We start from the raw sequence: 23,329 nt of genomic DNA, 5'->3' as shown, positions 1-23,329 counted from the left end.
TGTTTAAATACCGAGAACAAGATGGTTGTTGGACAAGCTAGAAACCAAAAAAAAGAGTATATGTGCATCCATTTCACAAAACCATCACCCGTCGAATGTATACCGCAGCCACTCGCCCACGGCCCGCAGACTCTCCCAGCGCACCGACTCGTCCTTGTCCACCATCAGCTCCATCACCCGCGTCTTCAAGCCTAGGCGTTCCAACTGCATGCGCCGCTCCGGCAACTCCTTGACCAGGTGTCCTACATCATTGCACCCAATCGCCAACACCTGCTTGTCATTGTCCCAGTCCTTGCTCAGAATCTCCGCGAGTTTCTTGGGCAGCGCGCCGTTTGTTTCGTCCAGGATCCGGCGGGCATTGTCTTTCCAGAACGTCGGATTCTTGTGGGGAGGCGACCAGCGCAGATGGCCCGACTGAACTTCCGCGGCGTACTCGTCAAAGGTGGTTTGCGTCTTGGTGTACTCGTCCAACATCGTCGACAGCGCACTCAGGTCCTCGAGGAGATCGGGGTCGGTCAGATGGCGGCCAGAAAGATTGCTCAGCAGGGCCGGCAAGCGAACAAAGACGGCGATGGGCAGTATTGTAGTCCGGTTGGTGGAGCACAGATTGTATAGCGTCGCGATGAGGAGACGGGTCGTCTTCTCCTTGGGTGAGAGTCGCAGCAGGTGAGTGTATAGTTGGACGATCTCGTAGTTCCTAGGTAGTCAACAGTCAGACAGGTCATTCACAAAGCATCGGCCACGGTCTCTCTCTTACTCCTGCAGCTCATCCCCAACGAGCGCACCCTCAAATGTAAGCTGCCAAATCACCAGGAGAACCCGATACAGGAGCTGCAGACCGACACCACCCGACAGCCCGGGCTCGACACTGCGAGTGCCACTGCCCAAAGTACTATTTCCATTTTCTTTGGAACCTGTGGGGCCTGCTGCCGCACGGAGCGTGTCAATCAAAGGTGCTAGGGTCTGCTGGCGCTGAGTCCAAAAGATCTCCCGAGATCGTGTTTTCCGCAGTAGCTCTGAAAACCCCTGGACGCCAATATCTTGCAGGCCACTATCCTGGTTCTTGGTCAAAGTGGAGAGATAGGTGTACAGCTGTGATAGAGCTTCTTCATCTCTGGCGGCGGGTTTGGAAGAGGTGATGAGGCTGTGCGACACCAGAGCTGTGAGGAAAGTCGACGTGAGCAGCGGGATCGGGTCCTCGGTGTTGGTCGAGTGTTGAAGGAACGGCAGGAAGGGCTTGTAGGGTTCAGGGTGTGAGATCAGTGCATCGGCGAGAGAGGGGACATCCTGGATTAGGTCCGATGCCAGCACCAGGATATATTGCACGATATCGGTTCGGCGAGCAGCCGACTCCAGGATACTCTTGCCCCCCGCGCCGCCAGCGAGCAGATTGGTATAACCGGGGAGATCCTCCTCAATGGTCTGGCGCCGCTGCTCCGGGCGCACCTTGTCGACGGCTTTGATCTTCTTCAGGTGGTCATCAGTGATGTTACCCGCCCGCACGGCACCCTCCCACGGGATTGGGCGAGCCCGGATGTTGTTCTGGAGAGAGCTGAGGTAGGTGGGCGGCTCCAGAGACATGGTGCTTTAGGGAGCCCCCGGACGAGGAGGAGAGATTGGGAGGGAGGGAGAGAGAGCTGGTGGTGGAGGGATGGTATGGTTGGTGGTGGATTGAGGAACGGAAGAAGGACAGCATGACGGCAGCCGCGCCAAGACTTGGTAACGTCGCTGCATTGATTCCTTGTGTCTCGATCTGTTCCTTCCTTTCTTTCTCCCTCCACCTCCCCCCATGGTCGATTCTTCTTCTTCGCTTCTGCCCTGTTCCCTGGCTTCTTGACTCTCCTTTGCATGTGGCCAGCCCTCTGCGACCCGTGTTGCATCGTGGTGCGCTGCTGCCTGCCGCCTGTACGCTCCGCCCCGAATTGCTCCCACTCAGTCTCTCTTTTGCCCGTACCTGTCCTTTCCGCCGAATAATTGCGCATTGGCTCTGCTGCGGCTCTGGAACATCGACCTATACCGTTTCTATACCACCTGCGATCATCACTATTGCTCCTCCCACGAAGCCCATGCACCTGCACCGCGAGCTCCTTGCTGCTTGCCGGTAGCCGAATTGTGATCTGCCGACAGCTGTACAACTCAAAATGGCGCAAAACTCACAACCTACAAAATCCAGATGGGGTGTCGGGTCCTTCTTGTCGCAGGCTGTCGCGGGGGTGGAATCTCGCCTGGACAACATCCTGATGGACCAAGAAGAGGCTGCGAAAGCCGAGGGTGCGAAACCAAGGGAGGCAGAGAATACCGCGCAGTCCCTAAAATCTCCTGTTGGCTGTATGGACCCCATTCCCTGCTTGTGACCGTGGCTAATCGATCCCCAGCGGTTTCGCGCAGCTCATCGACCATTCGGAGAAACGACCGATTACAGGAGCGCCTGGCCCGGGCCGTTGTAAAGTCGAACACTCCCAGTGGGACTGGCTCTCCGGCAGCTAGCCCGCGACCTAGCGTCGATGCACGAAAGAGTACGGACATTTACCCTATGGGCGCCGAGGGCCCGACAAGTCCTCCACTTGCAGACACACCCAGATCCAGTCATGACTCGGGGATATCATCAAGACGTTCAATGGAAGTGCAGTCAGCGGACTCCATTGCCGTTCCCGATCTGCAAACAGATTCCCCGAAGCCTAGCCAGGATTTTTCGGATTTGCAAAGAAGTGAGGTACTGAATTCTCGTGGGTCTGGGGACAGCGCCCGAATCAGTGTGTTGTCAGCGTCGGATATCTTGAAAAAGGATGACCAAGACTCGGCGATATATCAGCTGGAGGCCGATCACAAAGCAGCTGAGTTACAATGGCAAGAGGAAACGCACGTCTATATCGAACGAATTGATGCACTGCAAGCAAAGCTCAAATATCTGGCCAAGGAAGCGGCGGAATCGGCTAAGAACGCATCCGCAAACGCGGCGCCAGGCAGTCTCGAGAAGCAAATGCTAGAAAAGGACGAAAGGATTGCCTTGCTCCTGGACGAAGGACTGAAACTCTCCAAGACGGAGATGGATCACCGCACAGCGATCAAGAAATTGCGCCAACAGCTTTCAGAAAATACGAAAGCGCATACCGAAACGAAAAGAAAGGCAGACAAGCTGCAACGAGATTTGATCAGCTCCGAAGCTAGAGCCAAGCGAGCCGAGGCGGCGGAGAAAAGGGCAAATGAGTCGTTATCATCTCAAACAAGATTCAACAAGGATTTGGAGGCAGTGACGAATGAACGAAATGCACTCAGCGAGACGGTTCAGGACATGAAGTCCCAATTGAACCGAGCTATTGCACGCGCTGAAGCTGCCGAGAGCAAAGCACAGTCCGATGCTATGGAGAAAGAAAATCGCAAAGCAGCAGACCTGGAAGAAGAATTGGCAAGCGTGAAGATCGAACGTGATATCAACCAAGAGAAAACGAAGAGAGAGATCGGCGATCTCAAGCAACAAATTGAGCAAGAAAAGGAAAAGGCTAGACTGCTCGAGGCCGAGTTGAAGGGCGAACAATCGGTGCTGGAGAGCAAGATGGAGAGTCTTCGCTCCCGTGCAGAAGAGGCTTCGTCAGGGGCCACCGGGGAGACGCACGCCAAACTCCTGCGGCAGATAGAGACATTGCAGACCCAATATGCCGTTGCTAGCGAGAATTGGCAAACATTGGAAGGGTCCTTGCTTGCCCGCCTGACAAATGTGGAAAAAGAACGCGATGATATGGGACGACGGGAAGGGGAACTGCGAAAGAAGATCCGCGAAATGGTAAGATTTGAATTCTCTGATTGGTATACGCTCTCGCTGACGTGCTTGCTCTATAGAGCCTGAAGTCGAAGAAGACTGAAGAAGATTTAGAAAACTCGAAAGAGACCGAACATGATCTGGAAAGCAAACTGGAAGAGCGCATGCAGGAGCTGCAACGGTTGCAACAAAGGCTCCAGAAAACGGCCGACGACCTTGGTGCCGCACAAAAGGACCTGGTCGAGCAGAAGAAGGTCTGGGACACGACATGGGCGCAGAAACTTGAGGACGAACGAGCCAAGTGGAGGGAACAAGCAAACTCCCTGCAGCAGCGACGCGGGGCATCTCCCGTTGCATCTAGCAGGCGATCAAGCAATCTTGATGCGACCATGTCCGGACTGCCAGACTCTCGACCTGCCAGCCGACGGTCATCCACCCTCCCCCCTGCCTCGCCAGAGATTGGCACACCGCCGCGACAGAACTCCTATCCGGCTTCCATTACCCAGGCCACGCTCTCCCCTCCGCACATCAACCCCACTAACCCCCCGTCCCTGATCATGGAGGCCCCATCGATCACGTTTGAACCCGATGAATATTTTGGCGAAGGCACACCGGCTACTCCATCTGCCTATGGTGGCACACAGGCACCGCCATCTCGGGGCATCAACGAGCTCATTTCCGAGTCAACCGTTGGCGCAGGTCCATCCGTCCAGCTAGTTGAGCGCATGAGTGCCACAGTCCGCCGACTGGAGAGCGAGCGTGCCGGATCCAAAGATGAACTGACACGTGTGACGACCCAGCGTGACGAAACCCGACAGCAAGTGGTTGATCTCATGCGTGAGCTGGAAGAAAAGAAGGCTTCTGACACTCGCGTTGAAGAACTGGAAGCGCGACTCGCCCAGGTCGATGCACGGTACCAAACCACGCTCGAGATGTTGGGCGAGAAGAGCGAGCAGGTCGACGAGCTGAAGGCCGATATTGCTGATCTGAAGAAGATCTACCGCGAATTGGTCGACAGCACTATGAAATGACGAGCGTCTCGTGTTGAGCGCTGAGAAACTTAATACGTTGAGCGATATTCCCCGGCTCCTCCAATGGTCCTCAAAAAGGGAACCTGTCAAATTTTTGTAATATCAGTCCAGATTTGTATATAGAGGCTTATATGTTTACTTCATCTAACTAGGCCTTTTCCGGCAGTGCAGGCAGTCCAATTTCTTGGATCTTTTTATATGCCAGTCAACAGCAACCCCCCCCCCCCGCTTCGATAGGAAACCATCAAGGCCATTGACCTGAACAGGTTCGCAAGAAGCAAAAAGCCGTTTCTCAGACCCTTCAGATCGTCTTCCGATTGACATGATTGCGTCGGTACCTTAGAAGATGGGTGGGTCGGAGCCACTCACCGGAGCCACTTAGTACATGCGCTGTCACCTTGTTGTTCTAGTGTATTTTGCATGTCAATGACCCTGCGAGATCGGAAGGAGGACTATCCTGGCTGGGCCACTCTCGGAGCGCTCGTCATTTATGCAGTCTGCTTTGTCGATTATTTGTCAAGGGTATAAATGGCGGCTTACCTCCTCTCTTGGCCAGAGCACGCTCATCCTTATTCTTGCTTCACGCAGAAACCAGTACTCAATCCAACATGCAACTCTCCTCTGTTCTATCCTTGACAGCTCAAATTCGGGACATTGCTCAGAGCCCAAATGAGTCTGGTCATCGCGTTGCCAAACTGCTCCAGCTTGTGGATGAGTTGAAACTGGCTGTAGAGACGCCTACGGAGACTATTCTTCGGTTGATATACCAGGTACGATATCTAATTGACTTTTCTGTTCGTTTCTTATCTGAAAGGTGTATATAGCCACCTGCCAATGCAGCATTACGCACTGCCGTTGACCTGAGGATCTTTCCGCTGCTGGCAAAGAACGAGGTCCTGTCCGCTACAGAGTTGGCAATTTCAACCGGTGCTGACAGGGGCTTGATCAGTGAGTTCTTTGTGCTTCAGCCCGTACAGTGATGGTGATGCTCACAGCCCCGAATAGTCCGTCTTATGCGCGTTATGACTGCTCTGGGTCTCTGTGCCAGTGACGAAGGGGAAGTCTACAGGGCTACTGAAAGAACTATCACTATGACCCAACCAATAGGCCGTGACGGCATTCCATGCATGTATGTTTTTTCCAAGGCCCAATACTTTAGAAAGGCTAACCGACTCTCCAGATACGACATCACTCTCCCAACTCTCGCCAAACTTCCCGAATACCTCCGTCTACATAACTACAAAAATCCCCAGGAATACTCCAACTCACCCATGCAATGGGCTGTGGGCGAAAGCCAATTCGAATGGCTTGCTAAGAACAAACACCATCAGGCACTGTTCAACTCGTACATGTCTAGCCGACGAGAAGGGAAGCCTGTCTGGTTTGATGTGTATCCCGTTGAGAGACTCCTGGATGGAGCCATTTCTTCTTGCCCGGAGGCCGTCTTTCTGGTTGATATCGGCGGAAACCAGGGACATGACCTGAGCAAGTTTCACATGCGATACCCGGAGGTACCGGGTCGACTGATCCTGCAAGATTTGCCCAAGATCGTCTCCGGAGCGCAGAAGCATCCCGGCATTGAGACGATGGGGTATAGTTTCTTGGACCCACAGCCGATCAAGCGTAAGTTTCTGGAATGCTGCGTCACATCGTCACAATATGGTTTATTCTATCACAGACTAACAGAGACGGATCATCAGATGCTCGCACCTACTACTTCCGCGCCATTTTCCACGACTGGCCAGACCATATCTGCTTGAAGATCTTGCTCAACACGGTCTCGGCTATGGATTCCCAGTACTCCCGTATCCTGATCGTGGACTTTGTGCTCCCGGACACTAATGCCCCACTGATGCAATCGTCACTGGATATCCAGATGATGAGCATTGGGGCTGGTGTTGAGAGGTCTGAGCTACAGTGGAGAGAGCTGCTCGGTCAGGCGGGACTGACGATCAATGGAATCTGGAATACAAGCCCTGGAATGGAGTCTGTCATTGAAGCTGTTCCGGTGTCGGAGGCTTGAATGAATGAAAGGTGATGGGATTGAGTTTCGGGGTTTGTTCTGTTTAGTCTTCGTTGGCACGTCTTCTTTTCAACATGAATTTTCGTAATTCTTCAGTCTTCAGCCTGTTAAATACTCAAAGTTTCCATACAATTTATGGAAGTTAAGACTACACGGGTTTTTAGCCATATAATTATAATAGTTCCACGGGCTCCATTATTCCACCTTGATCATCTGACTGCCTCCAAGCTGAGCGGCATTGTCACATTATTGCCAGCTGTGAACCCCGATACTGACTTGTGCTTGCCAAAGTGACAAGAAGCCGGTAGGAGGCCCACATAGGATTAGCTGAGCCGTGTGCGGTTGGGGCCCAGAAACTCGATACTTGGCTCGAAAGCTTGTCCAAAAGGGTCTTGATCAACCAAGAATGACATTACCAAGGTGGCTATGGGGCTGGAGAGGAAGAGGCCCGGATTAGGATCGTCAACAGTATACTACGTAAACCACCTTATGCCTCATTGTGCACTACTAGAGCAAAAGAGTAAAGATCTGATGGAAACATGGATACCATGACGAATTTTTGATCAGATAAGATGAAGAGAAAAATCCCGTGGCTCCACTGTCCCCACACAGGTGCCGTGTGTCCTTGGTTTTGCTCTTGGCCTTGTCGGCAAGTCCCTGTCGATGGATGATCGTGCAAAATTCCCGCATCGACGATCATTATCTCGCGGCCGTGGTTCTTGCAGTAGTTGTCTGTCCGTGCAGAACTGAAATGGTTCTTGAGGAGAACGCGGGTCCCGTACCCAACGCTGTAATAGTTGTAGGTAAGACTTGAGAGGGGTCCAGAATAACGGGTGCACCAGAAGCTCGCGATGATGGTGCATGAGGTCAGCGAGCGACATCACACCATCGCTGACCGACATGTTGGAGCGAGTCATGGCATGAAGAGTGGATTTTAAATACAAGAGAATCTCATTTTCTCACTATGCACTCTCTTACTAGTCATGTTCCCTGGTCAACACGAATAACTTGATCACAAACACTAGATTATCAGAATCCCTTGACATGATTGACTCACAGCTCAGCGTTTTGGTCGCCACCGGGGAGCAAGGAAGTAGCTCCCGGCCGCCGCCACGATACCCAAGGCCCCTAAGAGCAAGGCCGAGTCACTGAAAATAGGTTCCTCTCGCACACGTCCCAGTTTTGCGTCCTTCTTAGCCAACATGGTATCTTTTCCAGTCCCTTCAACATTATAGTTCTGCCAATGCAACTCTGAAAGCTCACGCTGATAGTCGACGACTGTCCCAGACCAGTTATTGGTGATGATTCCATCATCCCTCTTGTACCAGCTATTACAGTTCGGGTCTGCAAAACTGGTCTTTCGTAAAACTGCCTGGATTCTGCCGTTGAATTCCTTCATGGCCTCAAGTTTGGGCGTGAAATTCAAAGTCTTTCCCTGCTGCCGTGCCCGAATCACCTCGGCGACTATGGTATTCAGATACCGTGACTGCGCTTCTATCATGAGAATGATGGAATTGTGTCCTGCTGGAAAGTTAGGAATTGCTTACCCTCGACCAGTAACTAAAAGATGCAACATACCCAGATTAGTGTTGGGGCCATAAAACATGCCGAAATTGGGCAAATCCTCCACCGTGACCCCTTTGTATGCCATAGCCCCGTCCTTCCATATATCTCCCAAGGGCCGGCCATTCTTCCCGTAGATCTCAATCGGATACATAAATTCAACCGTCCTAAAGCCCGTAGCCAGCACAATCAAATCGTATTGCTGTGAATCTTCAGCACCGACTTCAATACCCTTCTGAGTGATACGCGTAATTGGTCGTGTCTCTAAGTCGACATTATCACGGGCCAGAGCCGGATAGTAGTCGTCAGAGATGATAACTCTTTTGCAGCCTGGAGCATAGTTCGGGGTTAATTTTTCCCATAGCTCCGGTTGGTCAGGTAGATGAGTCTTCATCATGTCAGTACACCCGCCTCGTATCATTTTAGCGAAGTCTGAATCATTATCCGTGACAGCAGCATAAAAGAGCTCTCGAAAGTCCATCTGAAGCGCACGTTTACGCCAACGGATTGGTGGGATATATGTTAGCAATGCTTGCTGAAAGGCGGACACCGGAGCGTCCAGACGTGGCGTAACCCAGTTCGGTGTCCGCTGATAAACCGTCACATGGGATGCAACCGGAGCAACTTCAGGCAGGATCTGAGCAGCCGTTGCCCCTATATAATCGATCAATGAGCATTAAGACCAAGCCGTTTGGGTCGGGAGGTTGCATTTGCATACCGTTTCCAATAATTGCAACCCGTTTCTGAGAAAAATCATAGCTCCAGTCCCACCGAGCAGAATGCATCATCTTACCCTGGAATTTCTTCAGCCCCGGGATGTTCGGTTCACGCGGCGAGTTGAGCTGCCCGACGGCCGAGATAAGAAAGTCCGCGTCGAGCGTGTATGAGCGGGCGAACTCGCTATCTTTCTGCCCATCCACCTTCACATCAACTTTCCATTTAGACTCATCTTCATTCCATCGTGCTGCTTCGACCGTCGAACTGAACCGAATGTGCTTGAAAAGCCCGTATTTTTCCGCAATGCGAACGAGATACGCCTATCACCATCAAGAAGTGTTAGTTTCATAGTAAGGTAGGGGCCATGTGGTCAAAAATCTCTTACATGAATCTCTTCCTGGCCAGGATATTCTCTTGACCAGTTCGGGTTCTGTTCAAATGAATAGCTGTACAGTGAGCTCCAGACTAAACCCTAATCAGCTATTGAGCCGAACAGTGCGACTGGTAGAGATGCATACCATCGCAGCAACAACCAGGATATTTGTTGTCGCTCCAGGTTCCACCGACGCTACTGCTCTTTTCAAGGATGATGAAGTTACGACATTTGTTCTGCTTGATTAGATCAATAGCCATGCACATCCCTAGGGTAGGACGTTAGTGTGCTCGATCTAGTCACATCCCTCTGGATCAGTTTGAAGTTTACGGACCAGAGATGCCGGCCCCAATAATGACGACCGTAGCATTGGTAAAGTCCTTGTTTCCCACTGGAAGACGGGAGTTGATTTTATCCGACATGATCAAACAGTTAGGGAAGGCAGAGGGGAGGGGGCATGAATATCGCTGCTTATAACTCGAGTATATTGGCGGGGAGATCACTGGCATCAAGCATCATTTATATTTATTGCAAACTACCGAGGCCCCTCCTTCAAAGTCAGACTTTGGTTGTTGACAGTGTTCGAACCGGGAGGTGTGATTCGCACCGACCTCGGCCAATGTCACGCCTCATTTGAAACGCATCGTGCATTGGGCAAAACAATAACTGGTCACAACACACTAATAATGCGCCCCTTTTGTGGCATAAATCGCCGTCAGTGCCATCACATAGGGGCCTATAGGATTTCGGTAATGTGGGGTTGAGATGCGGGGATTCTGCAGAAAGATGCCGAGGATGGAAGAAGTAACCGACACTCGGCAGGCCTTCAGGATTATTAGATCACTAGGTATGCAGTAATGTACAAGACATCTACGGTAGCTCAACTCCTTCTCGTTCTGCGGTTTGCAAAATGTACTTCTTGACCTATGTGAAGGGGAATCAGCAACTACTGGAAATGTCACGCAGAAATGCAAAGAACGTACCTTGTCATCCGGCACCAGATCGATAGCCAATTTACCATCATTGTCCCTCTTTTCCGCTTCGGCGCCAGACTTTAACAGCAGGATCGCTGCATCTCCATGTCCTTCAGACACAGCGTGGTGCAGCGCCGTCAGACCATCGGCATCTGTCGCATTAACGGGACTCTTTCCTTCTTCTAGAAGAGTTTTGAGGATAGGGACTGAGCCAATGGCTGCCGCTCGATGAAGAGGGAGCTGACCGCGAACATCCTTAACTCTGGCGCTGCACTTGTTGGCAAGCAAGGTCCGGACAGTAGAAACGTTGGCCTTGGAGCTTGCAAAGTGCAAAGCATTCTATAAAATATATCAGCCAAATTGCAAACTAACCTTTGATCAAGGCAAAGGACAGACCTGGCCCGAAACGCTCTTGACATTCACATCCGCTCCCTTTTTCAGGAACAAGTCAATGATCGGGTCGCCTCCAGCGTCCTTCAAACTTGCAGCGATCATCAGTGGGGTCCAGCCTGACCCATCCTGGTCTGATAGTCAGTAATCTGAGAATGGCAATAGTATCGGAACTTGTAATTATGGGCTACGTACCTCCACGTCGGGATCAAAATTCCTGCTGCCGACTAGCAACTCCACGATCGGCAGCCGATTGTATGCCACAGCCCAGTGGATCGGAAGACGATCGTCGTCATCTTTAACAAATGCAGATTTTGGATTTGCCTGTTTGAACAATTAAATTCAAATATCATTTCATAGAGTAGTAGAGCAAAGATGGCTGCAAATTAAAGCTTGTGGGTTCCGCGGGGCTGCGGGAGCACTCTATCTTGAAACGAACATAGCACTCACGTTGAGAAGAGACTCGGCAATTTCGGCTGTAGTAAATTGTCAGTATCAGCCCATTTCGATTAACGATACACCTACTTCTGCCCTCACGGGCAGCCTCGTGGAGAGCGAACTTGTTGCTCTGGGGATCCATGACGAGGTGGGTGAAGCTGAAGCGCGATAAGAGCTCACTTATCAATGGAGGGCACCTGACATTGGTGCCTCAGGCTTCAATGGGTTCAACTGCGGAAGACTCAACAAAAGATTCGCCATCTTCTGCACACCATCACGACGACCACCCGCCTCGTTCCTCTGTCGCCAAAACCGCTGCCCTGTATCGGGATTGAACGTGCGGCGTCACACGGCCATATCGTTTTCTTCCTCCATCCCAATTCGACATACGGCAGGGTTTTCAACGCGCGCGACACGACCGCAGCTTTTGGAGCTGCTCCCCTCGAAAGAGTCTTCTGACTCCACCACCCCATTTAAACCGGCAGCTTTGACTGCCTTCAGATCCGCCCACCATGGCCTACGTTCCCCCACAGACGACAGCCGACGAAGCCATGCGCACGTCGGCGAAGCGGACTGCCGACCTCTTCGGTGCGGAATATCTGATGGTCACCCCCTCGACCCTGGCAGACGGTTCAATCGGTGTGTCATACCGACGGAAAGCTGAATATCAGGATGTGATGGAGCTGCCACCAGTACTGGCACAGAAACAGGCCAAGGCGGCGGCAGGGCGCACGAAACGGCCCAAGATCCAAGCGCAGGCGCAGGCATCAGCAGGAGACCAGAGTGGCGCGTCTATGTCACTCGTTAAAAGGACACCGGGAGTGGGTGTGGCTGGTGGTGAGGATCAGCCTAAGAGTCTGATCCAGAGACCATCGGCCACGAAACAGCAGCGCCCAGATTGGCATCCGCCGTGGAAGCTGATGCGTGTGATCTCAGGGCACTTGGGATGGGTGCGGGCTCTGGCTGTGGAACCCAACAACCAGTGGTTTGCCAGTGGAGCGGGAGATCGGACGATTAAGATCTGGAATCTGGCAACAGGCGCGCTGCGTTTGACGCTCACAGGCCACATTTCCACTGTTCGTGGATTGGCAGTGTCCCCGCGACATCCGTATCTATTCTCCTGTGGTGAGGATAAGATGGTCAAGTGTTGGGATCTGGAGACAAACAAGGTCATCCGGCACTACCACGGCCACTTGAGCGGAGTGTACACATTGGCCCTCCACCCACGTCTCGATCTGCTAGTCACCGGAGGTCGGGATGGCGTGTGTCGAGTCTGGGATATGCGCACGCGGAGCAACGTTCATGTGTTAAGTGGACACAAGGGCACTGTCGCCGATATCAAATGCCAGGAGGCTGATCCACAGGTCATTTCCGGGTCTTTGGACGCCACGGTTCGGCTGTGGGATCTCGCTGCCGGGAAGAGCATGGGAGTCCTGACACACCACAAGAAGGGCGTGCGCGCTCTTGCTACTCACCCGCGAGAGTTTACCTTCGCCAGCGCGAGCACCGGTAGCATCAAGCAGTGGAAGTGCCCTGAGGGTGACTTCATGCAAAACTTCGAGGGCCAAAACGCCGTCATCAATTCCCTGGCTGTCAACGAAGATAATGTCCTTTTCTCTGGAGGAGACAATGGGTCTATGTCCTTCTGGGACTGGAAGACTGGCTATCGATTCCAGTCTCTCGACACCACTGCCCAGCCCGGTTCGCTTGACGCCGAGGCTGGCATCATGGCTTCCACCTTCGATCGCACCGGTTTGCGTCTTATTACGGGTGAGGCTGATAAGACCATCAAGGTTTGGAAGCCTGATGATGAGGCTACTGAGGAGACTCATCCCGTCACCTGGGCTCCTACGCTCGGTAGACAGCGGTATTGAGAGTTTCTGTGGATCGAGTCGTTAATACCCTGTGTGGTTGGTTTGTACCCAGTTGTATTTGAACGGCACTGGGTGGAGTTTAGCGTGGTTTCTGTATCTTACTGGGATCTGGGCCTTTTTTTTTCAAAAAAATATATCGGACTGGGAAAGCTCCATCCATTTCTTTTCCTATTCTGTTCTATATGGCCCCGTAGTTCATCAGTTTGAAAACCATCATGCAACGATCTACTGTTAAACATATGTGCTGCTGCAGTAGCGTAGGCACAAGCTATACTAATCTGCAATGCAACGCCAAAATACAACTTATCTGTCTATATTTTCTAGTTTACTTTGAAAGATGCACACAACACAGACCTGCTGCAGCGGGGGTCCAGGAGATGCTTAGATGTCGTCATCGTAGAATCGTAGATTAAAAAGGCTTATTGACTACTGTGGAGCGTATAAATGACTTTCTAGTTATTATGTAGCTTTAACGAGACCTCGTATGACGATACATATAATGCCAATTTTGTTTCCCCATATCCTCTCGAATCTTATACACAGATTCTGCTTCTTCAACAATATCCATATCCACTTCGACAATTTTCATGCCCTCATCCGGGGTAGAAAACTTTTCAAGGCAACCCAAGAATGGCACGGCTACCTGAGAGTGACCCATATATCCTTCTGCAGCTGGCCCTGCAACATTACAGAAAACCACTGCGCAAGTGTTCTCAAACGCCCGACTCACGACCGTGGCATCGATAAAAACTTGGTCTGAAAGAGAGTTTCTCTTCATCCCAATATCGGATGCGTCTGTCAACTTCCAAAACGCAGGAATGATGATCAGCTTGGCACCCTGAGCGATCAGCTCTCTGAACGCTTCCGGAAATGCCAGATCCCAGCAAATCAGCATTCCCACCTTACCCAACGGAGTATCAAAACACGGATGAGCGTCGTGTCTTGAACCGGTGACAATTGGCCTTTCGGGATGCCACAGATTCTTCTTTTCGTACCTGCCTAGGATGGCGCCATTATGGTCGATGAAATAGGAGCAATTGACAAGCCTGTCTTCTTGGGTTTCCTCGTTGCGATGTAACTCTGCAAAGGAGCCAGGTACAACACAGATACGACACTCCTTGGCCAAAGCACAATAGGCATCCAGATACTTCTTCCAGTGAGCACACTGCCTCCTGAAGTTCTCATCATCCGGATCGAAGTCCCGTAGATGGTACTCTGGAAGAACGGCAAGGTTCGCTCCGGCCGTGGCAGCTTCTCGAATGAAAGCCGCTGCGCGAGAATGATTTTGTTCCAGTTCATGAGACTGGTTCATGTGAGTAAGCTCTTCGTACAGTTGATCGAAAAATGAGAGGCACATACCTTGGGGTGCATTTGAATAACCGCAATCTTGTGCATTGTCATCATTCATTCGGCGTTGGACTTCAGGCTAGTCTTAGATAGTTGAATATACTTGAATACAACTTGAATACAGTTGAATACAGTTGGGATGTGAGAAATCAAGATCAAAAAGTCTATGCGGATTTTCGAACCGTTAAACGGATTCCCATCTATTTATCATTATAGCCAACACTATTAAAACTGCCCGTTACGACAGAGCTATGCTCCGCTCTTCTCGGACAACAATGGGTTCAGCGGAAAGTCTCAAATGGACGAATTACCGCACCAATCATCTTTCTCCTCGCTCAGTCTCAGTGCCATCTCACAGTCTCCCCAGATTTTTGCTCCGCTCGGCCCCAGTACCCCTGGTTTCGAGTCCACAGAACTGATCGTGAGCTTCGACCAATTGAGGGGTTATCCAATATTATCTCATTCCACGATTGGCTTGAAACGCCGAAACCCCGATAGGCGGATCGCCGGACCGCGCAGAGACCGAGAGAGATGTGAACTTGCCATGCCATGATTTGGGGGTAGGACGCTTAGGTCGAGGGATTGCGGGGTTGACTGGTTCGCATTTTATCATTCTCCTCAGTGCCAATCAAAAAAAGCCCAGATGATTCGATCCATTTCCTAAACTAGGAAGGCCCCGAACTTAAACTTTCCACAGCCTTGTTTCTCATGAAAAGTCTCGGCCCTTACAATGCGGAGGCGAACTCTATAACCGCGCTCTCCTTTTTCCGCGAGTTGATATGTACTGACTGTAGGCCTGTGCGACAACAGTATAACCGCCGTGGCTGGTGGTTGTTTGAGAGTATTTTGTCCTTTTCTTCTTTAAATTTGATCTCAATCGTCTTGATAGTGCAAAATACAAGCCAAAAATGGCACCAAGTCTTGATTCAGATTTGCTGTGGCCACCAGGCACCGTTCGACTTGAAGGTAAATATACATCACCTCGCTTTTTCCAAGGCCATGTCTATTCCTCGTAGTTCTATGGGGCTTCGAAACCTCCAGTCAACTAAATATAGCCCGCTAGAAATTGAGGATATTTTCTAATCATTCAACAGACCTTCAACAGCCAAATGCAACTGATGCAGTTATTCTACAACCGCAGCCGAGCAGGAATCCAAATGACCCATTGGTGAGAACGTCTGAGTCTCGACATAGCTTCGTCAGTTCTAACGATGAATAGAATTGGTCTCCATGGCGCAAACATCTCAACTTCGGTCTTGTATCCTTCTACGTATTCATGGTCTTTGCAATGTAAGTGGAATGGGGGGCGCATTATAAGAAATCTTGCTGATAGGAACTATGCTTCAGCATTGACTGTGCTCCCGTCACTTGGGGCCCCATGAACAGACAATTGGGCTTCAGTTACGCAATATTGAACGACAGCTATGCTATTGGCTGCGGCACTCTTGCCCTTGGCGGCCTTTTGCTCATTCCATTTGCGCTGAAGTATGGCCGACGTCCGGTATACCTGATGAGCACTGCGATCCAATTGGGCATGAGTATTTGGACCGCCAAAATGCAAACAGTAGCAGGTCTTCTGCTTATCAATGCCATTAGCAACCTGGTAGCTGCTCTGGCCGAGACAATGGTACAGATGACTGTTGCGGACGTCTATTTTGTCCATCAGCGTGGGCTCATGAACAGTATTTATCTCCTGATGTTGACTATGGGAGTGTCAATTGCCCCTATCGCTGCTGGCTACATCACCATATTTGAAGGCTGGCGTTGGGTCTGGTGGTGGATGGCCATCTTTTTTGGTGCTGGATTTCTCGCTTTTCTTTTCCTCTATGAGGAAACGAAATTCTCGGCTGCTACTGTCGGGAATGACGGCACCTCCAGAGACCACGAATCCAAGAATATATCTGGCACCAACGTGATGCATCTTGAGGAAGCTGATCTGGAAAAGCTTAACGAGATATGCCGCTCAGAACAGCAGCTCACTGCAATCAGCGTTGACCATTCGATCCCAAGAAAGAGCTACAAGGATAAGCTTGCACTCTTGTCCGTGTCACCCATCTCATTTTCACAGGTGGCCAAACATATGTATGAGCCATTTCTGATGCTGTTTTTCTTCCCTGCGGTGGGCTATGTCGGCCTGATGTATGGGTTCATGACAGCGAGTATTACCGTGACGATCACCACCTACTCATCCTGGATGACCCTGCCACCCTACAACTTCAACGCGGCTGAAATTGGCTTGATGGGTCTTCCAGCGTTTATCGGTACAGCTTTGGCAGCAGTCATTTGTGGACCACTGAGTGACCATCTTATCATCTACCTCTCTAAGCGAAACAAGGGTGTCTATGAACCCGAGATGCGATTATGGGTCATTCTCATGTTTGCCCCATTTGTCCCTGCGGGTCTCCTCATGTTCGGCATCGGACTGAACAACGGCCAAGCTTGGCCGATACTGGCTGTTGGGTTGGGTCTAGTTGGATTTGGCACAACACCAGCCTGCAGCATAAGCTTGACTTACCTCACGGATGCATATACAGCGGTACGTATGCGCGCATTCCGGAATGTTTTATCTATTGCAGGCGAGAAACTGACTCCCTGGAACAAATACAGATTATTGCCGACTCAATGGTTGGAGTCACCTTCATTCGGAATTCCATCTCTACGATTTTCGTCTTCGCACTGTCTCCTTGGATTGTGTCGGCTGGGATCATTGGATTCTACATCTCGTTTTCAGTTATTGTCAGTATCATTTTGCTGGCACTTGTGATTTTTGTCTTCTTCGGTCGAAAATTCCGGGTCAAATCTGCGGCAAGGTACCGCCATTTTGCTGAGAAGCAAATTGACTCGCGAAAAGCATAGCTCCAAAATATTTTTCAAGACAATGACGAAGACTTGTAAATAGATGGCCTACACTATCCTAATTCCTCCTTCTAAAGCGGCACGCAGTATGTATTTTACAATTTGCATTAGAAGATGTGGATCAGTGTCTCACCACCGAGCCCAACATAGACGATCGTGCGATAATGTAATACACAGGACCTATTTAAAGTATAGGCATCAACTCCAAGGAATGCAATGCTTGAAAAACACTCTAGAAACATCAGTTCTCAACACCCAATCCAAACCCCTTAGCCTCGATATCCTCCCGAAACGCAGCCCTAACATCTTCCGCCGCAACCCTCAGCCTCACTTTACTGCTGCGATCTCCCCTCGTCGGAATCGTCGAGCCGCCAAGTAAATTTTTTGATCCGGAGCCTTGCTCCAGAGCCAGCACGCCAGAGTTCATCAGATCCATAGCTGCAAAAGCCAATGCTCGCACACGAGAACCGGCGCCCTCACCTAGCAGGAAACCCTTTACGCCTGCGCCGGCCGCGCCTGCGACAGCAACAGCGGCGTCGGCAATGCGGCGCGCTTCATCGAGGACATCTCCGAATGATGATTCTGTGAGGCCTGTCCGCTTCACGCGGGCTAGCAGGGCGGCGAGGAACAGTTTTCCGGAGAGAGGGAGGCAGCGGAGAGATTGTTGCAGTGGGGTGGAGGTTGCTTCGTGGATAGCCTGCTTGATAGTGGCGATGGTCACACGACCGGGCTTTCCTTTTTCGGCGGGTGCTTTGTTCTGCCGTGCTGGTGTCTTGGAAGGCGTTGCAGGCAGGGGCCCTGCGGTGTCGATCGCGAGGTCGTCTTTGTCGGCTGATTGTTCTGCGATTTCGACAGCGCGCCGACAGATATCGAGCGCGCGGCGCGCGTCACCACTCACGGCGGCGACTTTCCGGCTAGCGAATTGAATGGCGTCTGGGTCGACTATGTTGCCGGGGACGTTTGCGAGACGGGTGCTGATGATCTGCATCAGATCGGTATGTCGGTATCCCGGGAAGGTGATGCGGGTGAGACCGAGACGGCTGGAGATCTTGTTGCTGAGGGTTCGTTCGGGGAGATCCATCGTGTTGGCAACGGCCAAGACGATGAGCCGCGAGTGGCGAAGAGCGGGCCAGTTGAAGAAATTGTACATGACCGACTGGTTTTTCGTAACAAGCTGGTCCAGTTCGTCCATGAGGACGACACAGGACACACGACGGGGCGATGGGTGAGAGAATTCTCGTTCGAGAAGATCGAGTGCATGTGAAGGGGATACTCGATCTCCTTTCAGGGCTTCCCAGAGCAGAGAGTACGATTGATGCGGATCGGTCACTTTCATACCGTTGATTTCCACAAAGACAAAGTCATCCATCTCCTCTGCAAGCACCGCGGAGTTGAGCTGCGCGATGACCTCGCGCACGGTGGCCGTTTTGCCTGTTCCTGGCGTGCCGGAGATATAAATACAAGCCCCTGTGCCTTCCATAATGGCGGCGCTGAGATGATTGTAGACCGTGTCGAATTCGGTCTTTCGACATGGCAGCGATTCAGGAACAGTCGAGACATGCAGTAGCGTGCGTGCTTGCTTATATGGAGAGGCAAAATGCGAGGGCTCCAAGACACGAGTGCCCAGTGGAGTGAATTCAAGTGGTTTCTTGACGACAATCCTAGCAGCGTTGTCAGTCAGGTTTCGTCATAATACAAGGAAGTATCCCATACCTCTTATGTGTGGGCGTAGTCAAGGCCTTCTTGCGCTGGGATCGAGGGGTGGTATTCGTCGAGGCCAGTCTCTGCTTCTTCCGAGGCGTAGTCGGAGCCATACTATTCTCATCCTTGACATCAACATACTGTAAAACCCATTAGTTTCAATCAATCCTCCTCAACTCGGGTTGACTTACATCGGTGTCGTCGGCAGTCTTGCGCTTCCGGGCCGCTTTCAGACCATCCTTGATAATCGTAATGAGATTAAAGATCTTATCCTCCTGGTAGACATCCTCCCAGACAAATTCGTCCGTGTACCTCCCCTGCACCTGATTCACACCTCTCCGACAGACTATGCACTTGTTGTACTCCGAGAGCTCATTCTTCCCCTTCGGGGGGTACCATTAGGGTATCGCGCAAAGAAGACGTTCTTCGACATAACATTCGCTTTGCCATTGATTGATGTCAAAGGATTGACATTGAAATCCGCAGTGAGGTACTGCTCATTGGGCAACACATCCGGCCGGCGCTTGTTGCGAGTTGACATGAACTCATCCGGCGAGGCGAACCACATGATATTGGCGCATTTGAGCACCCCACCATCCTCCTCCTCGTCGTCCTCTTCTTCCACAAACTCCGTGATGATGCCCGCCCAGTCCTTTCCGGCCTCGGGGGACTTGAGCAGCATGACCTGGCCCAATCTGCACTCGAAGGTGCCCATGCGGGCGCCGACGATTGTTCGTTGTTTGCGTGCAGGTCGGGAGGAGCGGCGGCGACGGGCAGATTTGGTTGGGCTTCCATTGGTAGCCTCGGGCTCGTCCTTGGCCTCTGCTTCTTCTGTCTCGTAGATCCAATCCCACGGGAGGTCTTCGTCGCCCAGTTCGTCGTCCGAGTCGTCGCGTACCAAGGCGCCCTTGGTCATCCACTGCTGGGCATTGCGCCGGTGGGATTCCTTCAGATCGGCCTCCTCCATTTTTGTTGGGGTGGAGTGGAATTCTGGAATCGAAGAGAAAGGGAGGTTGGCAGAATCCCGGCGACGAGACGCGTTTGTCCACTTTACTCCTGTTTCGGTTTAGTGTTGATGCCTCGGTACTGAGGCCTACAATATCAAGAACACGAGAAGAAATACATTCAATTTAAAGCATGCAAACTTGACTGCTGGTAGCCGAATTAACAATTCCACACACTCCTGCCAGGCCTGGACGAGAGTCCTGTCCTCAACAATGGCGAACATGATGGTTCCGAGAACCATGTCAAATTTGACCATGTCTACTTCACCCCAACAAAGACACCGAATTGTGAGCCCCCACCGACGTCTTCGCGCTCAGTCGAACCAGCTTTCAGAACAGCGTTCCCAGATCAGTATCAAGTACATCTCCATTGCATTGTTGCTCAACATGCTGGGTAGGTCCCAACATGTCCGCGATCTTCCTCACAACAGTGAGGAAGTCGCAGAAGCCTGAATCCTCATCCCTGCCCTCACCTGGAGGGAAGAAAGCCGATAGGTTTCCCCTGTGCTCCACAGTATTTCCTGGTCGGAGGTTGGCATTTTCGCCGAGGACATTGTCCCATTCTGGGGCGAACACCGAAGCCGCCCAGGACACAGTTGGTTTTTCTTGCCAGTGGACATGGGGTACCATAAACTCACTACCCATCGCAATAAATTTCGTCTTGAGTGGCATGTACGCATCGAAGCGGGCCAGTTCGAAGATGTAGCGAGTACCCTTCACTTGGAAGCGAAGGGCAGCTTTCTCGACGATTTTCGACACGGGTGCTTCCGCCATGAAGTGGACATTTCGCCGCGGGTTGGAAGCAATGGTTTGGACAGCTTGTTGGTTCTGGAATCTGATCGACCGTATGAAAGCTCTCAGGGCTCCACCGATGGAATCGGCATCATGGAATTCGAACGACTTGATCTCAAGTTGCCAGTCTGATCTACGGTACCGTGTGAGCTTCTGATCAATGGAAGAAGGGGCCGAGATTTTGAACGTACCTGCCGAAGTCAATCACACTCACTTGCAGGGGGAGCCGATTGCCGTACTCCTCCTTCCGGTCGGCTTTGAACCACCGGCACTGCCCGGCTTCGAAGCGCCGGGCTCCCCAGGTTTTCAGGAATTCTGCTTCAAGACACAGGACAGTGTTGTTGTTGCCAGGGAATTCGAAATATGCGGAGTGTGTAGGCTCGATTTCTGCCAGAGATTTGAAGTCCTTGGGTGCATTCAGCGGCTCGAGGAACTCGCTGGCCTGAAGACACCTATCCAGTAATTCGCTTTGACCAACTTGGAGGCTGAAGAAGGAATTAGTTCTGTGTGGCTCCCAAGTCAAGGGGGCACATACCCCGGAACTAGTCGCCCCTTCGCCTGTTCGTGAAGAATCATGTTCTGGAACTCTTGGAACTCATACGAACTCTCGCCCTTCTCCGATCGACGATACTCATCCAGCACAAATGTCCCGAAATGAACACGCATTTTGAGATGACCACGAATGATGGAGATTGTATCCAGGGACTTTTGAAGATTTCTCAGAAGGAGAGAGTCGTTTTTAAGCAGGATCAGGTAATGTTCGTTGCTCCAGTGTCGTATCTGATCACGACCGAGCTCACCCCCATGGAGAAAAGGTCGTGCCACCCGCGAACTCTTTTCTAGAAAAATCTTTGTTCTCATGATGGCGGGCGAAGGCGGCTCGACCAAGTATAACTTGAGCCGCACGTCCGACTTGGTGCTGAACTCCCTCCAGATGATGCAGAGTAACTCAATGACCTGAAGAAGAACTGCTTTGTCATGGGCGGAGACGCAGATGTAGTTGGGCATGTGTCGCTGCTGGTAGACATGCACGTCTAAAGTCGTCCGAATGTTGTCCAGCTTCTCGAGTTGTCCACCGAGAACACCGTTCATTGCAGGCCCGTCGGGTGGCCATAGGAACATCAGCTGGTCGGATGCCGGTTATTGTCAAGTAAATAATGATTCTTGGGGTATTGGCTCGTACCATGACCTCGAATTCATTTGGCAGCGATGGCGCCTTGCGCAGCTCCTGGAGTCTTTGCAGCCGCTTTGCCCGCATGTCAACATCTCTTTCCCTGTCTGCTTTGTAGGCAGTGACCCGCGACCAGTATCCGAGCTGCTTCAGGGAGAGTTTGGGCTCCATGCACCTCGTAATCACTGCTTGGAGCAATTCTTTCGCTGCAGTCACCTCGCCGTAGCCACCCCAGATTTGAATAACCTGGTCGTGAAATATCAAGACATGTTCTGAAGAGCAGACGAGGCATATTTACGTACCTGATCGCCGTAATTCGCCGGCAGCACGTAAGCACCGGTTTTGTGTGAGATGGCATCAAATGCATCAGCTCGCCAATTGACAGTTGACGACCTTCCAGCAGTTCTGCTGGGAGCGGTTGATCGAACAGTAGTTACAAACCTGGTGCATGTGTTGTTCAGTCTGAGGCAAGATAAAAGGGTCGTTGACGGGGGGCTATTTACGCATGTCTGATCCTGCCAAAGGCATCAGGGAGCTTCATCTCTCCTGGCTCGGGAGTCAGGGTGGACGATCGGCAAGCGAAGGAATGGTCTCACCATCGGGTTCCATCCCAGCACGCCATCTTGACTTCGCAGGGGAGTCTCGGAACACATCACCGACCATTCGCCGACTGGGGGCCTGCTGCGACCCACGACGCGCGTAGTAAGTTGCGCCAACTCGAAGTCCCCTTGTGGGCTGGGACACACCTCGGGATTTTCCAGAGGTGGTCTTTGGGATGATCTTGCGGGCCTGGTTGGGGGGAGCTGTCTTGGTCTTTGGACCTGGGGCTGGAGCTGGAGCAGGAGTCGGAGCACTGCCAGCCGCTGGGTTCTCACGTCCGTAATAAGGCAGCGACCACCCTGTGGCATGGATGAACAAAGCGGCGTATTGAAAGGTAAAGTGAACTTACCCTCTGCTGCAGACCGCTCGTACCTGTGGCGGATTTCAGTTGAGTCTGGATGAGATCAGGGTCTGAGGGCAAACGCACTCCATGTTTACCACTATTGAGCACGGAAGAACCACGCTGGACCAGGGTTTAGGCTCGTGGGAGGGAGCCCACCATGAGAGAAGGAGGGAGCAAGAGTAGTGAGGAGGATGGGGAGGGGAGAAAGAGGATAGATGGGAAGAGAGGATGGGAAGGGGAGAGGGTGGAAGGAAAAGACGTTGGGTGGGAGAAGAAGAAAGAAAGAAAGAAAGAAAGAAAGAAAGGAAGGAAGGAAGGGTAGTCTGGCAGTGAATGAGGAAGGCACTGACAACCACTCGACAACAATATTGTTCA

The 23,329-nt window shown here is 51.6% G+C and overlaps 11 protein-coding genes across 11 annotated transcripts; 5 read left to right on the top strand and 6 right to left on the bottom strand.

Moving 5' to 3' along the window:
• Window positions 1–84: 84 nt before the first annotated feature.
• Window positions 85–1,581, bottom strand: N7510_004498 (H(+)-transporting V1 sector ATPase subunit H; the record flags this gene model as incomplete). The annotated part of the gene is made up of 2 exons (XM_056976424.1): window positions 85–697; window positions 758–1,581. 2 exons carry the CDS (start codon window positions 1,579–1,581, stop codon window positions 85–87), a joined length of 1,437 nt encoding a protein of 478 aa, XP_056836380.1.
• A 113-nt stretch (window positions 1,582–1,694) lies between these two features.
• Window positions 1,695–2,105, top strand: N7510_004497 (uncharacterized protein; the record flags this gene model as incomplete). The annotated part of the gene is made up of 1 exon (XM_056976423.1): window positions 1,695–2,105. One exon carries the CDS (start codon window positions 1,695–1,697, stop codon window positions 2,103–2,105), a length of 411 nt encoding a protein of 136 aa, XP_056836379.1.
• Window positions 2,106–2,141: 36 nt separating this feature from the next.
• Window positions 2,142–4,788, top strand: N7510_004496 (M protein repeat protein; the record flags this gene model as incomplete). The annotated part of the gene is made up of 3 exons (XM_056976422.1): window positions 2,142–2,328; window positions 2,376–3,781; window positions 3,838–4,788. 3 exons carry the CDS (start codon window positions 2,142–2,144, stop codon window positions 4,786–4,788), a joined length of 2,544 nt encoding a protein of 847 aa, XP_056836378.1.
• Window positions 4,789–5,396: 608 nt separating this feature from the next.
• Window positions 5,397–6,811, top strand: N7510_004495 (uncharacterized protein; the record flags this gene model as incomplete). The annotated part of the gene is made up of 5 exons (XM_056976421.1): window positions 5,397–5,558; window positions 5,613–5,736; window positions 5,794–5,917; window positions 5,969–6,411; window positions 6,489–6,811. The coding sequence occupies 5 exons, from the start codon at window positions 5,397–5,399 to the stop codon at window positions 6,809–6,811; spliced, it is 1,176 nt and encodes a 391-aa protein (XP_056836377.1).
• A 1,060-nt stretch (window positions 6,812–7,871) lies between these two features.
• Window positions 7,872–9,886, bottom strand: N7510_004494 (flavin-containing monooxygenase; the record flags this gene model as incomplete). Its single annotated transcript, XM_056976420.1, has 6 exons — window positions 7,872–8,335; window positions 8,390–9,028; window positions 9,093–9,411; window positions 9,477–9,556; window positions 9,610–9,732; window positions 9,799–9,886. 6 exons carry the CDS (start codon window positions 9,884–9,886, stop codon window positions 7,872–7,874), a joined length of 1,713 nt encoding a protein of 570 aa, XP_056836376.1.
• Window positions 9,887–10,334: 448 nt separating this feature from the next.
• N7510_004493 (ankyrin repeat domain-containing protein) lies at window positions 10,335–11,408 on the bottom strand (the record flags this gene model as incomplete). The annotated part of the gene is made up of 6 exons (XM_056976419.1): window positions 10,335–10,388; window positions 10,448–10,777; window positions 10,835–10,957; window positions 11,024–11,152; window positions 11,279–11,304; window positions 11,354–11,408. 6 exons carry the CDS (start codon window positions 11,406–11,408, stop codon window positions 10,335–10,337), a joined length of 717 nt encoding a protein of 238 aa, XP_056836375.1.
• Window positions 11,409–11,778: 370 nt separating this feature from the next.
• Window positions 11,779–13,140, top strand: N7510_004492 (WD40 repeat domain-containing protein; the record flags this gene model as incomplete). The annotated part of the gene is made up of 1 exon (XM_056976418.1): window positions 11,779–13,140. One exon carries the CDS (start codon window positions 11,779–11,781, stop codon window positions 13,138–13,140), a length of 1,362 nt encoding a protein of 453 aa, XP_056836374.1.
• Window positions 13,141–13,609: 469 nt separating this feature from the next.
• Window positions 13,610–14,535, bottom strand: N7510_004491 (carbon-nitrogen hydrolase family protein; the record flags this gene model as incomplete). The annotated part of the gene is made up of 2 exons (XM_056976417.1): window positions 13,610–14,443; window positions 14,500–14,535. The coding sequence occupies 2 exons, from the start codon at window positions 14,533–14,535 to the stop codon at window positions 13,610–13,612; spliced, it is 870 nt and encodes a 289-aa protein (XP_056836373.1).
• Window positions 14,536–15,395: 860 nt separating this feature from the next.
• On the top strand, window positions 15,396–17,343 carry N7510_004490 (uncharacterized protein; the record flags this gene model as incomplete). The annotated part of the gene is made up of 5 exons (XM_056976416.1): window positions 15,396–15,453; window positions 15,582–15,655; window positions 15,707–15,777; window positions 15,835–17,023; window positions 17,095–17,343. 5 exons carry the CDS (start codon window positions 15,396–15,398, stop codon window positions 17,341–17,343), a joined length of 1,641 nt encoding a protein of 546 aa, XP_056836372.1.
• A 241-nt stretch (window positions 17,344–17,584) lies between these two features.
• Window positions 17,585–20,011, bottom strand: N7510_004489 (origin recognition complex subunit 1; the record flags this gene model as incomplete). The annotated part of the gene is made up of 4 exons (XM_056976415.1): window positions 17,585–19,004; window positions 19,057–19,184; window positions 19,236–19,427; window positions 19,481–20,011. 4 exons carry the CDS (start codon window positions 20,009–20,011, stop codon window positions 17,585–17,587), a joined length of 2,271 nt encoding a protein of 756 aa, XP_056836371.1.
• A 367-nt stretch (window positions 20,012–20,378) lies between these two features.
• On the bottom strand, window positions 20,379–23,043 carry N7510_004488 (uncharacterized protein; the record flags this gene model as incomplete). The annotated part of the gene is made up of 9 exons (XM_056976414.1): window positions 20,379–20,973; window positions 21,032–21,325; window positions 21,376–21,965; window positions 22,024–22,257; window positions 22,314–22,452; window positions 22,515–22,557; window positions 22,608–22,910; window positions 22,961–22,983; window positions 23,039–23,043. The coding sequence occupies 9 exons, from the start codon at window positions 23,041–23,043 to the stop codon at window positions 20,379–20,381; spliced, it is 2,226 nt and encodes a 741-aa protein (XP_056836370.1).
• Window positions 23,044–23,329: the final 286 nt, after the last annotated feature.

Source organism: Penicillium lagena (genome assembly GCF_028827675.1).
Source record: "Penicillium lagena strain IBT 129212 chromosome Unknown utg000002l_segment0_segment0, whole genome shotgun sequence".
In the NCBI taxonomy this organism is placed as follows: Eukaryota; Fungi; Ascomycota; class Eurotiomycetes; order Eurotiales; family Aspergillaceae; genus Penicillium; species Penicillium lagena.
This window is presented reverse-complemented; position numbering and strand designations above follow the sequence as displayed.